The sequence below is a fragment of the Chinchilla lanigera genome, unplaced genomic scaffold (genome assembly GCF_000276665.1).
Source record: "Chinchilla lanigera isolate Chin_1 unplaced genomic scaffold, ChiLan1.0 scaffold00007, whole genome shotgun sequence".
Lineage (NCBI taxonomy): Eukaryota > Metazoa > Chordata > Mammalia > Rodentia > Chinchillidae > Chinchilla > Chinchilla lanigera.
The window spans coordinates 3,875,058-3,889,004 of record NW_004955408.1 but is presented as its reverse complement, the minus strand read 5'-3'; the positions used below and the strand labels follow the sequence as shown (position 1 = coordinate 3,889,004).

General features: G+C 55.2%; 1 protein-coding gene across 1 annotated transcript; it reads left to right on the top strand.

Moving 5' to 3' along the window:
* Nucleotides 1-1,039: 1,039 nt before the first annotated feature.
* Irf1 (interferon regulatory factor 1) lies at nt 1,040-6,723 on the top strand (the record flags this gene model as incomplete). The annotated part of the gene is given in 9 exon segments (XM_005376102.2): nt 1,040-1,131; nt 2,125-2,224; nt 2,956-3,132; nt 3,243-3,292; nt 3,392-3,524; nt 3,706-3,828; nt 4,263-4,312; nt 5,104-5,239; nt 5,752-6,723. Coding segments are annotated over 9 exon segments (981 nt in total). The 3' UTR covers nt 5,877-6,723.
* Between the last annotated feature and the right edge of the window lie 7,224 nt (nt 6,724-13,947).

The window sequence follows — 13,947 nt, the reverse complement described above, 5'->3', positions numbered from 1 at the left end:
GCCTCTGCGGAGCTGCGTGCGCGCAGCTGCCGGGCCTCTAGGTGGCCGGGTGCGACCGTCGCGCGCATCCTCCGCGCACGCCGGGGACTCGGGTGGCGCCCAGGGTTCTGGCGCCGGCTTTCGGCGGTTCCAGCTTGGCGCCCACCCCCAGGGTTCGGGCTCCGTGTGCTCGCTGCCCTGAGTGGCTGCAGGGGCACTTCTTACTCGAGGGGGCTGCAGGCGGAGGCGCCACAGGTGATCTTTGGGCCATTTCCCTCGAGGAAGGGAGACCAGGCCTTTCCGGAGGGGACTGTGTCCCGGCCTCGGGGCCGTGGGCACTGTGGCTCCCTGAAAGGCACAGAATGGGGGGGGGGTGCGTAGTTGGGGGAGGTGTCCAGGATGCAGGGTGACCACTGGCCCGTCAGGGAACGTGCATAGCTAGGGGCAACAACTCCAATCGTGGCAGTTTCTTCTGGGCAGCACGCAAAAGAAGCCTCTTCATCCCCAGAGGACTTGAATTTTCAGAGAAAAGTTTTGTTATTAAGGTATCTGTGCATTTTGTGTCTTGTCCTGCACGTAAATCCTGAGGCTGTCACTTGGCGCCTGGGTCCTGCCAATGGCTGGGAGGGGAGAGAAGAGGCAGGTGTTTTGCCCAAGATGCTCTCCCGGGATTTCTTTCTTTTTTCTTTTCTTTTCTTTTCTTTTCTTTCTTTTTTTTTTTTTAAGGGTCTTGCTATGTGGTTCGGGTTGGCTTTCAACTCACAGTGTAGCCCAGGCTGGCCTCAAACTCCTGGCGACCCTCCTGCTCAGTCTCCTGAGTGCTGGGATTGCAGGCTTGGGCCACCAGGCCCAGCATTCCCAGGTTTGGGGGGCGGGGGCAGTTTTATTGCAGTGCTGCTTCCTTCCCCGAGATTGTTAGGACCAGGTACCTAGCCTAGGAGGGGGTAATGGCCCGAGTGTGAGGGCAGGAGCGGGTAACTCAGTGACCGTGGTGGGGCGGGGTAATACCCAGGGACTGCTCAGCAAACTCCAAATGGGAGCCTCTGTCTTCTCTTTACAGCCAACATGCCCATCACTCGGATGCGCATGAGACCCTGGCTAGAGATGCAGATTAATTCCAACCAAATCCCAGGGCTGATCTGGATTAATAAAGTGAGTGTAATTCTTTGGGGTTTTCTGCTACCATTTTAACCCGTGCTCTAAAAGGGACCAAAGCCTCCAAGAGGGACATACTAAGGAGGCAGATGGGTATGGTTCCCATGGGTCTTGCATGCAAGGGCAGACTTGTGCCTGCTTGCCCAGCTCCCCCTTTCCCATCCCAGTACAGGGGCGGGACACCCACCTGAAGAAAGGCGCGTAGGGTTTCCAGCACGAGACTCCAGGTAGCTCTAAAGCTTGGGTTGTCTCCCTCCAAGGAGACCCCTGTTGTACACAGCATTCTGTAGGACTCCAGACAGACAGGTGAGCGCTGCTGGGCAGGATGGTGGCTGGCTCAGCAGAGGACCCAAGAATTAATTTTGCACCAGTTGCTCTGGCTGCAGAAGCTTATATAGCTGGTGTGCTTGAGCAATGTAAAGCCTGGAGACTTGGTGGGAACAGTGGTAATAATAGTAGCTCATGGTTACTATGTCTGCCACCTTGCTCAGTAAGTCCCCACGTTGTGTCATTTCTTCCTCACACCAGTCCTGTTTTTTTCATTTCTGAGGAGAGGAAATTGTGGGGGGCCAGGAGGTATAAAACCAAGGTCCCACAGGTAGTCAGCATTCAAATCTGGCCCAAAGACCCCCTGTGTAGGAGCCGGTGTTTCCAGGTATCCTGTTCCTCCAGGTTGGTGCTGGTGCTAAGCCAGAGAGAAGCACCCCAGAGTGTCCCAAGCAGGGCTGCGGGGAGGCTGCTCTGTGGGTTCCAGCACATCTGGCAGGCTGACAGCTGTGCCAAGCTGATGCTATCACAGGTTATCAGAATTTGGGCCCCTCCCAGAGCTCTAGAGTGGCCTGTTTAAGCCACCCTCAAGACAGGTTAACCCATGACAGATATCAGGGTAAAAAGGGGAAGTCAGCCTTTTCCCAGAGCTTGGGGGCTGGGCACGTGTAACTGCAGAGCCTGTGGTCTCTGAGTTGACCAGCCTGTGCGTGTATTGTTCAGGAGGAGATGATCTTCCAGATTCCATGGAAGCACGCGGCCAAGCATGGCTGGGACATCAATAAGGATGCCTGTCTCTTCCGCAGCTGGGCCATTCATACAGGTATGTCTTTGGGACTGTGGCTCAGGTGGGGGTGAGGGGGAGGCACTAACGTAACACAGAGGCTCTGGATGGTCTCTGAGCACCCTTGGACAGTGCAGAATGACTGGGGAGGGGCCGGGCCAGACCTGTGTTTCTGGAAGACAGAATCCATCATTTCTAAGGGATTCGTAAAGCCAACATTTTGACATGGCTTTGGATAGCCTGTGGTTAGAGTCAGGTTCCCCCTAGAGAGAGCAGGTATGAGCCAAGACACTGAACGAGACACCCAGATCTTCCTTTTTCCAAAGGTTGACCGTGGCTCTTGGCCCAAGGTCCTGCTCGGTAGGCTGCTTATCCTTGAGGGACGGGGCTCTTGACCCGACTTGGAACAGTCAGCCACCTGTCAGCAGCTGTTCCTCACTGCCCACTCTGCCTGTGCCTAGTTTGGAGATACCAGAGCAGCCCCTGCCCCTAGCCTCTGGCTGCTGATGGTGCAAGCAGGGAGACAGCATGCTCCAGGAGACAGCACACTTCAGGGGCTAGGAGCACTCTAGAACTTCTGGTTGGGCCGTTCGCTGAGCCTCCTGGATGTTTAAGCCAAGCCTGGGTGTTTGAGAAGCCCCGCATCCCAGGGCCAGCAGAGTAGCCTTGGAAAACCTGCTGGTCTCACCAGTGTGAGTGTCTAGGGTCCTCTTGCCTTCTTCCTCCCGAGCCCGGGGCAGCCGATGATGCACGTCACTCTTGCTCTCTAGGCCGATACAAAGCAGGGGAAAAAGAGCCAGATCCCAAGACGTGGAAGGCAAACTTCCGCTGTGCCATGAACTCCCTGCCCGACATCGAGGAGGTGAAAGACCAGAGCAGGAACAAGGGCAGCTCCGCTGTGCGGGTATACCGGATGCTCCCGCCTCTCACCAAGAACCAGAGGAAAGGTAGCCAAGGGTTCTGGGTCCTCCGGGAGCCCTCAGGAGGGAGGGAGGAAGAAGGTCTCTTGGGCCGGCTTGCCTCTGCCAAAGCTGACAGCAGCCTGTCCGTCCCACAGAGAGAAAGTCCAAGTCCAGCCGAGACACTAAGAGCAAGGCCAAGAGGAAGGTGAGTGTGATTGCCAGCAGCCAAACCTTTGGTCCCTTGGAACAAGGGGCGCAGTGGAAGGGTGCTTCAGGGGGCCTGAGCTGCTTTCTCCCTTCGCAGTCGTGTGGGGATTCCAGCCCCGACACCTTCTCTGATGGACTCAGCAGCTGCACCCTGCCTGATGACCACAGCAGCTACACAGCTCACGGCTACCTAGGGCAGGACCTGGATGGGGAGCGGGCCCTTACTCCAGGTGAGAGCGCTGGGTCTGCCGGAGGACCCCACGGGTTGTATGATGGTTCCTTGTCTTGGACCCAGGAAGCATCCCGCTGGCAGGGGAGGCCTGTTAGAGCAGACTGCAGGGTAGGGGGCCTGGGAGTCTTGCAGACGAGCATAACACACAGCCTTGACCTTTGGTTTCTGCTCTTCCCCAGCACTGTCGCCGTGCGCCATCAGCAGCAGTCTCCCGGACTGGCACCTACCGGTGGAAATAGTGCCAGATAGCACTAGTGACCTGTACAACTTCCAGGTGTCACCCATGCCTTCCACCTCTGAAGGTCTGTACTGCTAGGGCCTGGCCTGCCTCCTTCTCCGGTGGTGTCCCAAGAAGGGCCTCCTGCGGGAGCAAAGATGCTCAGGCTCCCCCTGCCGCCGAGCTGATTGAGCCAGGCATTGCCCAGCCTGGACCCCCACGGGGATGAGGCAAACCCCTGGGGTACCAGGAAGGCAGTATGGAGCGGGCTGCAGTGCTGTGGAGGGAAAATAGGAAGAGGGAAGGGGTCAAAAGTTTCTAGTTCTGCTGACTCTTCCGCAGCCGCGCGGTGAGGGTGAGGAAGGAAGTGAAGGGTGAGAAGAGGTGTGGCTTCATGGTTTGGGAGGCTGAGTCCTGTTTGAGAATCTCAGTGGCAGGCACATGTCCGGTGGGAGGCTGGTGTGTGCAGGACAAGTATGGCTAACTGCCTGCCAACCTTTCCGCTCTTCCCGTTCACAGCTGCAACGGATGAGGATGAGGAGGGGAAGATACCTGAGGACATCATGAAGGTAAAGCCCCTTTCTCCCGGGGCACTCTGGAATGGCTGTCTCACTGAGGAGAGGGAGCCAGTGAGAGCTTCCGAGGCAGTGTGGGCAGCTGCAGTCACTGCCTGGCCGCTGGGAAGGACAGTGGGCAGTGCAGGGCAGCGGGAGGCCTCAGGGCCCCAGGCCGCCCAGTGAGTAAGCTGCTGTAGGCCGGATCCCTGGCTGTGTCCTGTAAGCCGGCACGCCCAGTCAGTTTGGGAAACACACGTCAGGTTTTAATAATCAGCCTCAGGGCTGGGGATTTAGCTCAGCGGCACAGCGCCTGCCTGGCAAGCGCGAGGTTGTGAGTTCGATTCCCGGTACTGAAAAAAAAAAAATAGCCTCTGGGATCTGTAATATGATGGCTTAAACATTTTTTAAAGTCAGATTATCATCTAGATGTTTTTTTTTCTGCTTCAGTTTTTAAAGTGAATATAAAAAGATTTTGAGACAGTTTTACCTGTGGACTCTTCCCTAGCAGCACAGAAAATTGAGATGTAGGCATAGCTCTTTAGCTCTTATAGTTGGTTGTCTCGTCTTGTTCTGCTAGCCTTGCTCTGAGCTGCACTCTGCGTGCTGTGTCCTTACACAGCTGAGGGAAGTGGAGACTCTGGGCTAGGGGTGGGGTGGAGGGAGCAGAGAAAATGACCCGAGGGGCAGGGCCAGTGTGCATTTCTGCCTCCCAGCACCCCAGGGTGTGATCCTGGTTGGAAGGTATAGGCAACAGGGCAGGTCTTCAATGGAAGGCGGCTGACAGCTTGCCCCTCTTCCTCCAGCTACTGGAGCAGTCAGAGTGGCAGCCCACAAACGTGGATGGGAAGGGGTACCTGCTCAATGAGCCTGGAGTCCAGCCTACATCCATCTATGGAGACTTCAGCTGCAAGGAGGAGCCAGAAATTGACAGTCCTGGCGGTAAGAAGTCCCTGGAACCTTGTGGCTTCTCACTTTGCTTCTGTGCCCTGCCACACTGGAGATTGAATGCAGGGCCTTTGCACTGAGCTACCTCCCCAGACTTTTTTTAGTTTTGAGCCAGATTCTCAGTTACTAAATTGCCTAGGGAAGACTTTAACTTACGATCCTCCTGCCTCAGCCTCCCAGAGTGCTGGGATGATAGGCATATGCCTTTATGCCCTGCTGTTTAGCAGTTCTGGGAGAAAGGAGGAGTATGTGGGGTGGGGGAGTGCTTGGGGGCAGGGCCAGGGCACAGTGAGGTAAAGCACCCCTCACACTGTGCTGGTGGGTACAGACAGCTTGTGAGTGGCTGCTGCTCTGAGGTTTACCCAAAGATGAGGGGGTGCTTGCTGCTGAGGTGTGGACGGCAAGGCTGTGTTGGCGGTGTTCAGGGACACGGCTGTGGAGAGGTGGCACGGGGAAGCACCTCACCCCCCGCGCCCCTCCTCACACAGCTCTGCTCACCCCGCCAGGTGACATCGGGCTGAGGCTGCACCCCGTCTTCACTGATCTGAAGAACATGGACCCCAGTTGGTTGGACAGCATGCTGCCCCCAGTCAGGATGCCCTCCATCCAGCCCATACCCTGTGCACCGTAGTTGGGCCCTGGCCCCCTCACTCCTAGGCAAGCAGGACCTGGCATTGTGGTGGCTGTGTGCAGAGAAGCTGGGCCCTGTGGCCCCCCAGCGTAGCACATTGAGACACCTCTGCAAGCAAGGATGGCGCCTGCCCCCCTGGGGTCAGTGGACACTCAGGACCTGCAGGCCAGGGCCTGGGCTTGTCCTGTGGGGTGAAGCTGGTTTAGCCTCTCGGGAAGAGGGCGAAGGGGTTCTGAGATGGGTGACTCAGCCGAAGACTAGGACAGGAGTTGGCCTCTCGCTTTTCTCTCAGCCCCGCTGCCTGGAGAGGGTCTCACAGTCACTGAGCTGGCCCCCAGGGAATAGATGGGTGACCTCAGAAGAGCACAGCACCAAGCCCAGGCTGGCTCTGCCTAAGAGACAATTGCACTAAATGAATCTTATTCCCAAAGACCCGCCTCCCTTCCCAGCTGAGCCCCGGGGACTGTTCCAAAGCCAGTGAAATGTGAAGAAAGAAGGGGTCCCATGTGGAGGTGACCCTCAGCCCCAGAGCAGCCCTGCCTGCCCCCTGCTCCGGCTGAGGGGCTTGGGAAGAAACATGGCACTTTCTTGTGGACCTTGCCACATTTCCTATCCAAGGTGTACACTAACATTTTCCTCAAGCTCTTGACTTAGCATTTATTTATACAGTGCCTTGCCCAGTGCCCACCACCCGCCCAGGCCCTGGCAGCCCAGGGAGGGATGTGTGAGCGCCTTGGTGTCTCAGAATTGGAAATGCCATCGAACCCCCTGAGTCGCGTGTGACCATATTTGGTCGTGTGTGTAAATATGTACATTTATCTTTTTATAAAAAGTTGATTGTTTATAAGGGGTGTGGCCTTTTCCTTACAAAGGAATTGTAGCTGGCTTTGCCTTCCCTGGAAGCACTCTGGACCCTTCATTGGTGCTGCCTGAGCCTGCATTTGGGGTGAGCACTGACATGCATCTACTGTGAATCCTTTTGGTTACAGTCAGGAGATGGCAGGAGGAGGGGACAGACGTGTCGCAGAGACAAGCTCACGTAACCACACTTTGCTTGTCCTTGACTTTATAGCCATAGCTAGGAGCTGATTCTGGGCCCAGGGGCCTGGAGTGTTAGGTTTTGAGGAATGTGCCCTGGACTATGTGTCCTGCTGAACATCTCATAATAGGGACCGCGAACAGCCAAGACAGGTCCCTGAGGCCTGTGGCGCTGACATGACTTACTGTACAGTTAATTCAGTGATGGAAATGTTCGGTATGGTAGCCACATGTGTCAGTTGAGGATTTGAACTGTGGCCAGTGACACAGGAACCTAATTTTAAGTTTGCATTAAATAACCCCGTGTGGCCAGCAGTTACCATTTCGGGCGGCTTTAGTAGACGCTGGCTTGGGAACAGATCTTGGTGAAGAGCTTGGTGGTTGGAGGACACTGCGGACGGGTTTAGGGCTCGTACTTACTTGCCAGTTTCAAGCCTATTTTATTATTAAAAAGCCAACAATAATGGCATAGGTGTTGATTTTTTTTTTTTTTTTTTTTTTTTTTGCGGTACTGAGGATCGAACTCATGACCTTGCGCTTGCCAGGCAGGCGCTTATGCCACTGAGCTATATCCCCAGCCCCTGGCATAGGTGCTGAATATCAGCCCTGCCATGTATTGAGACATCTCCAAGCATAAATGCATCAAGACTTAGGTGACTTTGCATGAAGCAGTTTTTTTTTTGTTTTTTTTTTAAACTACCATAGTGCACAGAGTCGCTCTGATCAGCATACTTGCTCAGTATCTGAGAACCACAGGGAGTCAGCATATGACAGTGCCCTCTTCGGAGGAGGCCCAAGTCAGGAATGTGAGCAGAAGGTCTAGAGGTGGGCTTTTCCATCTCCCGTCCTGAACAGCACCCAGCAGGCAGTAGGGAGGGCGGCTGTTGTCAGCAGTACTGCTTAGGGAGCAGGGTCAGGACAGTGAAAGCGTTGCTCGGGGACACCAAAGCTGCGGGGATGCATCTTCCACATTCTCACTCCCGGACACCACTGGGACTGTGACCTCTGACCAGTGCTCTGGAAGCAGTGTGGGCCCTTGGTAGGAAGGAGAGGCGGACTGGGAAAAGGATGAGAAAACTGGAAAGTGGGCAGCAGTTGGTCTGACACTCGGCCAAGCTTGGGAAATGGAGTTACTGAGTATTCTTACACTGGTGTCTCAGCAGATCCCAATCACAAGCCCTGTCCACTGTAAGATCCACTTGGATTTTTCAAGAGTAGCCTCACCTGGGGCAGGGAGGTGGACAATATAGGCTTTTCTAGCTCGTCCAGCCCTTGTTCTGAACTAGATCGTGGTGGTTAGCTTCCTAAGGCTTCTATCTGGGGCTTTGTAGTAGGTGTTTTCCTAGTGGTTAATAATGAGATTAATGGGGTTGCCGTGAAGCCAGAATAATGGAGAGGAAGGGATGCAACCCTTGACGAACAGCAGGGTCTGCTTCTGACTGTTCTTAACCTTCAGCCTGATCCCCAGTGGGGAGTAGATGTGGGTGGGATGAGGTCCCAGGCAGCTGTGGAAATCTTCCAAGTCCTCATAAGCAAAATTCACCACATGTATATCACCAAAACAGAAAAGGAATCATGTCCACTGTTTTCCAACCTCCAGAGCCAAGACAGGACACCTGACTTTTAACTCTGAGTTCCAACCGCTTGGAATGTCCAGAGAAGGACCCCAAAATTCTACCCACAATTGGCGGCAGCTGGGTTCCGGGGATCAAGTCTAGAGGAGCACATGTGATAGGACCAGACGTCACAGGATGGGGAGCTGTCCCATCACATCTCACCAAAGACATCTTGCCCAGGCCTAGAAGTCAAACATAAAAGTGATGGCAGCTGGGACTATCTTATTAGTGATCAGTGCCTGAAAAGGATCAACCTCAGTATAATCATTTGGGCCTGAAAGTTTAAAATCATTCTCAGGATTTGTCAGTGCTTCCTAAAGGTAATTCCTAAGATCTTCAATCTAAGGTTGAAGCAATCAGGAGGTCATCGAAAGATGAGCTTTGTTGGGATTACAGTGACATGGTCATCAAAGACAACTTTCCAAGGGAGTCACCTTCCAAAGGGGGACTCAGGGACACCCATGATGAGCCAAGCTGACAGACATTTGCGGGCGTCTCTCATCAGCCATCAGAGCTCCCTTGTTTTATCCCAAAGGTGACACTTTAATTGGGTTGGTTTATTTATTCAGCTACTTGCAGCAGGGTGAAAGCTAGAGGCTAATATGAAAATCACCGTTTCTTGGTGTATCCGCTTTCAGCATCTCTCCGTGCACATGTCGAGAGTACTGTGGCCGCCCTGTCTCAAAGATCAGAGCTTGCTCCCCATCTGAGAGCCTCCACTGGAGTCTGCCAGGGCACGGCGGAAATCCTGGGGAGAGCCATGAGCTTGGCTGGAGGTGGAATCCTTTTCCCTGGGAGTGACGCCACTTGGTCCAGGGAGCTGGGTCGTGCCCAAGCTGTCATTCTCTGGGACCAGTGGGTCTCCCTTCACACTGTCGGCACAAATCCAAAAGCCCACTCTTGTATGGGGGACAGGAGGGTAGGAGTTTCTTCCACACTGGCCTCCTCCATAGAGCATCCCGCAAGAAGCTACTGTCTGTTGTGCTCTTTCTTCTTTTTCTTCTTCTCCTTTTCTTGTCTTTTTGTGACAGGGTCTCACTATGCAGTTCAGGCTGGCCTTGAGCTCACTTTGTAGCCCAGGCTGGTTTCAAATTCACAACGATCCTCTGCCTCAGCCTCCCGAGTGCTGGGGTTACAGGCATGGACCACCACGCCTGGCCTGTAATGCTACTTCTTACCTTGGGCACCACTTTCTCTCCATATGGAAGATGTCTGCGCTGAGGTTAATTTCAACTGGGGAGGTACTGCAGTCCATGAGGCGAGGACATGGAGAATGAGGGATAGAGGAGGGCAGACATTGCCTTCCTTCCCTGCTCAAAGAGAGGACACCCACAAGCTTGGACATGACAGAACCCGAACAGACCTCAACTCTGCTTGGATAAGGAAACCAACCTCGAGGGTTCGCTTTGGCCAGGGGCTGTGCCAAGCCTCCCCTGTGCGCCCTCATGCTGGCATCGCTCCCCACCCCCCATCCCTTGTTCGCAGACCAGGAAACCAATGCTCCACATGCACACGGAGCTTGCCCCTGATGGGTGACTCAGCTAATCAGTATGGAGGCTGGATTCCACCTTCACCTGTCCATGCCCAGAGCACGGGTTGGTTCCACGACACCAGAGAGCCTGCGAAGGAAGAAACTGAGCCGGGGAGGAGTCCTGGGAGAGCTGGTGAGGGACAGGCCACTAGGACCCTGTGCCGAGAAAGCGTCTGGGACCTTGATGGAGGATGGCAAAGGCCCTGCCGCTGTGCCGCCCTGCCCTCAGCGCCCCGGCCCCCTCCTGATTCCAGACAATATGGATCTGTTGCCATAGCCCCAGGGCCCCAGTGGGGTGGAGTTTGGCTCAGGCCTCCAGAGAAGTGATTCCCCACCTCGACAGGAGGCCACCTGCAGTTCTGATGGCTGGGGCCAGAAAGGCTTCTAGCTTGGTACAGAGAGCGGCTTAGCCACACAAGTCCGTCTGCTCCAGAGGACTCTGGCCTGGTAGGTCTTAGATCTAGGGATTAAGGAAGACTTTCCAGCCACAATTCTGTCTGAGAAGCAACCTGTTCTGCCCCAACCCAGGCTGTTTTTGGCCTGGGGGTCCCTCAGAGGTCTGGACCGTAACAGCCAGGACTACTCGGAGTAATCCTAACTCCTAACTGTGGGCTGGGCTCAGGCCCTGCACCTCTGGGGGTCTAATTCCTGGTTTTTTGACTTCTGAGAAGCTGAGGCACCCAAGGCAGATGCTAGTTGCTGCCCTACACCAGGTGGGCACTGGGGTTCACCATGGATTCCTTCAGGGGAGGCCTGCCCAGGCCCCCATAGCCAGCCCAGGGCTCTTTGTGTGGCCAAATCCTGAGCTGGCCTGCATTCCTCTTTGTGCCTCCTTTTTCCCTTTTTTTTTGGTACTGGGAATCGAACTCTGGACCTTGTGCTTGCCAGGCAGGCACGTATGCCACTGAGCTATATCCCCAGCCCCTCCTCTTTCCCTTAAAAACCGTGTGGATGGAGGTGTCCAGTTCTACTATCACTTCCCCTCACACTGTCAGATTCGCAAATCTGCCAGAATCGAGGCAGAGTAGCGAGGTCCTACACAGCAGTTAAAAATACTGAGCTATAATCCTGCGTAGCGAGAAGGATGGACCAGGATCTTGGCTCAGGGGCGAGGGTGTGGCAGAGAGGGGAAGCGCATACCAGGCTTCTCCGAGAAGGCTGACTGCACGGGTCAAGGGACTTATGTGAACATGGAGTTGGTGTTTGGGCTCTGGGTGCCATGGGGTGGGGTCAGTAGGCCGGAACAGTTACTGCTTTTCTCAAACAATGAGCAAGGCCACATGGTGACCACACCAGGACAATTGTGGCCCAGGGTGGGGAATGCTGGCCCTGCCCGTGGGAGGTGGAGGGGTGGCTGCCTCTCCTGGGGACCCAGGGCTCCTTCCAAGTGCTCTTGCTGGGCCTGGGGTGAGGAGAACTGCGCCCAGGGAGTTACAGAAGGCCAGAGCCTGGCATTCCCACGGAATAGGATGGGAGAGGCCGGGGAGGAGGGCCTGAGGGTTCCCACCTAAGAGTGGGACATCTTGCTGACTGTTCCTCGCCACTCTTCTATCACAAAGTGGCGAGCAGCCAGAGTTCTGCGGCCGGGAGACCATTTTACCTGAGCTTGGGGGGCCTGCCCCAGGTCACTCAAGAAAACTCCAGTTCTGGCTTCTGGCCATTCTAAGACGGGAGCAGTGAGATTCCTGAGCCCTGCCTTATCTCACACTCATCTGGTGCTGGTGCCTCTGGTCAGCCACTGGCCACATGGGGTGTGGGGTAACCCGACCTCTCCAAGCAGACTGGCGGCTGCAGGGGGGCAAGCGGCTCCTCTCCCCGATCCTCAACCCAGAGTGGTGCTGGAGACTCTCTCCCGCTGGCCAGCAACAGCCTGTCTGTCCTCAGCACCTGCTCACCTGCTCTGCCGAGAGAGAGCACACCTGGCTTTTGAGTCCTAACTCAGGGAACAAGCCCGGCTGAGCCCTGGGTGCACTGTGGGGGCCGGAGGACACAGAGCAGTAACTTCCCTGTCCCTGCAGTAGAGCTCTGGGTAGAAGGAGCCATGATCAACCAGCCAAGGTTGACCAGCAGCCAAGGTCAAAGGTGCCGGAAGAAGGGCCCCTGCACTCACCACACGCAGCACAAGGGCCTGTGTCCTGCAGCAGGACTGGAGATGGATGGCTGAGTCATCACTGGCTTTCTTTTATTAAAAACATACACAAGCGAAAAGAACATAGTTTACTTGTACACAGAAGAAGAAATACAAAGGAGGAAATAAAAAGCACTTATTAAAACCACTTGCAATATACCACCCGGAAGTGACCAGGCTGTTAAATCTTTTTTTTTTTTTTTTTTTTTTTTTTAAGACAAGGTCTCACTATGTAGTTCAGGCTGGCCTTGAGCTCATTTTGTACCCCAGGCTGGTCTGAAACTCACAATGATTCTCCTGCCTCAGCCTCCCGAGTGCTGGGATTACAGGCGTGTGCCACCACGCCTGGCTCAGGCTGTTAAATCTTTGGAGGGATCCTTTCTGCCCTCTTCTGCATACTGCTGCTGGAGCTCTGTGCTCTGCAGACACCAGCTTGGTCTTTGCAGCTGACGGCTCCTTTGCTGCAGGGGGCACAATGGAGTAAGAGCCTACTCCTTTTGTTACTGGCATGGGGTCCTTCCTCAGCCCCCAGGTCTTTCTATTGCCCAGGAGTCCAAAGAGTTGCCGCAGAGGTGATCCAAAGTAGATCAGAATGTGAAAAAGGCCTCAGAGACGGGGTGATCAGCTGTCTCAATTTGCTCTGAAGGAGTTTTCCAGGATCTGGACTTCTGCTGCTCCAAGTGGGAAAGGCCTAGGCAAACCAGGACCAACTGATCACTGCACTTAAGAACGAAGGCCGTGTCGGTTCCTCCTGCTCTGCTCTGCTGACAGGACCTCCTGCTAGGGTCCTGGATCCTTCAGGTCCTCACCAATACCCAGGGACAGAGACTTGAGGGGGGCCTCCTCTTCTTGGAGCCCCTCAAGGTCCCAGCCCAAAGAACAACCACGGAGTGCCTGAAAGTAGACAGGCCGTCGTCACTTGAGAAGGGGAGTCCGGGACGCACAGAAGAGGCTGCAGCAGGTGACCGGCCGCCCCTCCAACCCTGCAGTGGCCCTCAGAGTGCACGTCCGAGACCCCAGAGGCTGGACTCTGGCCCCAACCCCAGAGCAACACAGGCGTCCGGCCAGGAATGGCTCAGCTCTCTGGGCTCCCACAGTCGGGATGCAGCCAGCCTCACCTTCCCCCTCTGAGGAGCTCCTGGGAATTTCTTGTCCAACTTCCCTGCACCACAGACTGGGAGCAGAGGATGGAGAATACCTGTTGAGCTACAGGAGGCGCGGGAAGGAGGGAGGGGGTCTGGCAGAAAGGACCTCTTCGCCAGTGGTGGGCACCTTCTGACTGGTCTGGCCCAACCCACTCTTTATGCCTGAGGATGAGACCCTCAGAAAGCCCACAGGAGAGGTCAGGTGGGGTGTGCAGAGGAACGGTCTGTGGTGGGCTAAAGATGTCCATGTCCTAATGCATGGAACCTGTGACTATGCTGCGCTATGTGGCGATGGAGAAGTACGGTTGCTGAAAGTGGGACGCAGAGAAACTGTCCTGGATTACCCGGGGGGCCCAATGCAATCACTGTCCTTAAGCGGGGACAAGGGAGGCAGAAGAGACAGAATCTGAGACATGGCGTTATGTGGAAGTCCTGACCAGACATTGCAGGATTTGAAGACAGAGGAAGGGGCCACAGGGCAGGAAACGCAGAGAGCCTCCTAACGCTGGAACACGCGTGGACGCGGACTGCCTACGAGAGCCCCGGAGAGGAACGCGCACCTGCTGGCACCTTGAGTTTAGCCCAGTGTGACTTATGTTGGATTTCTGACCCT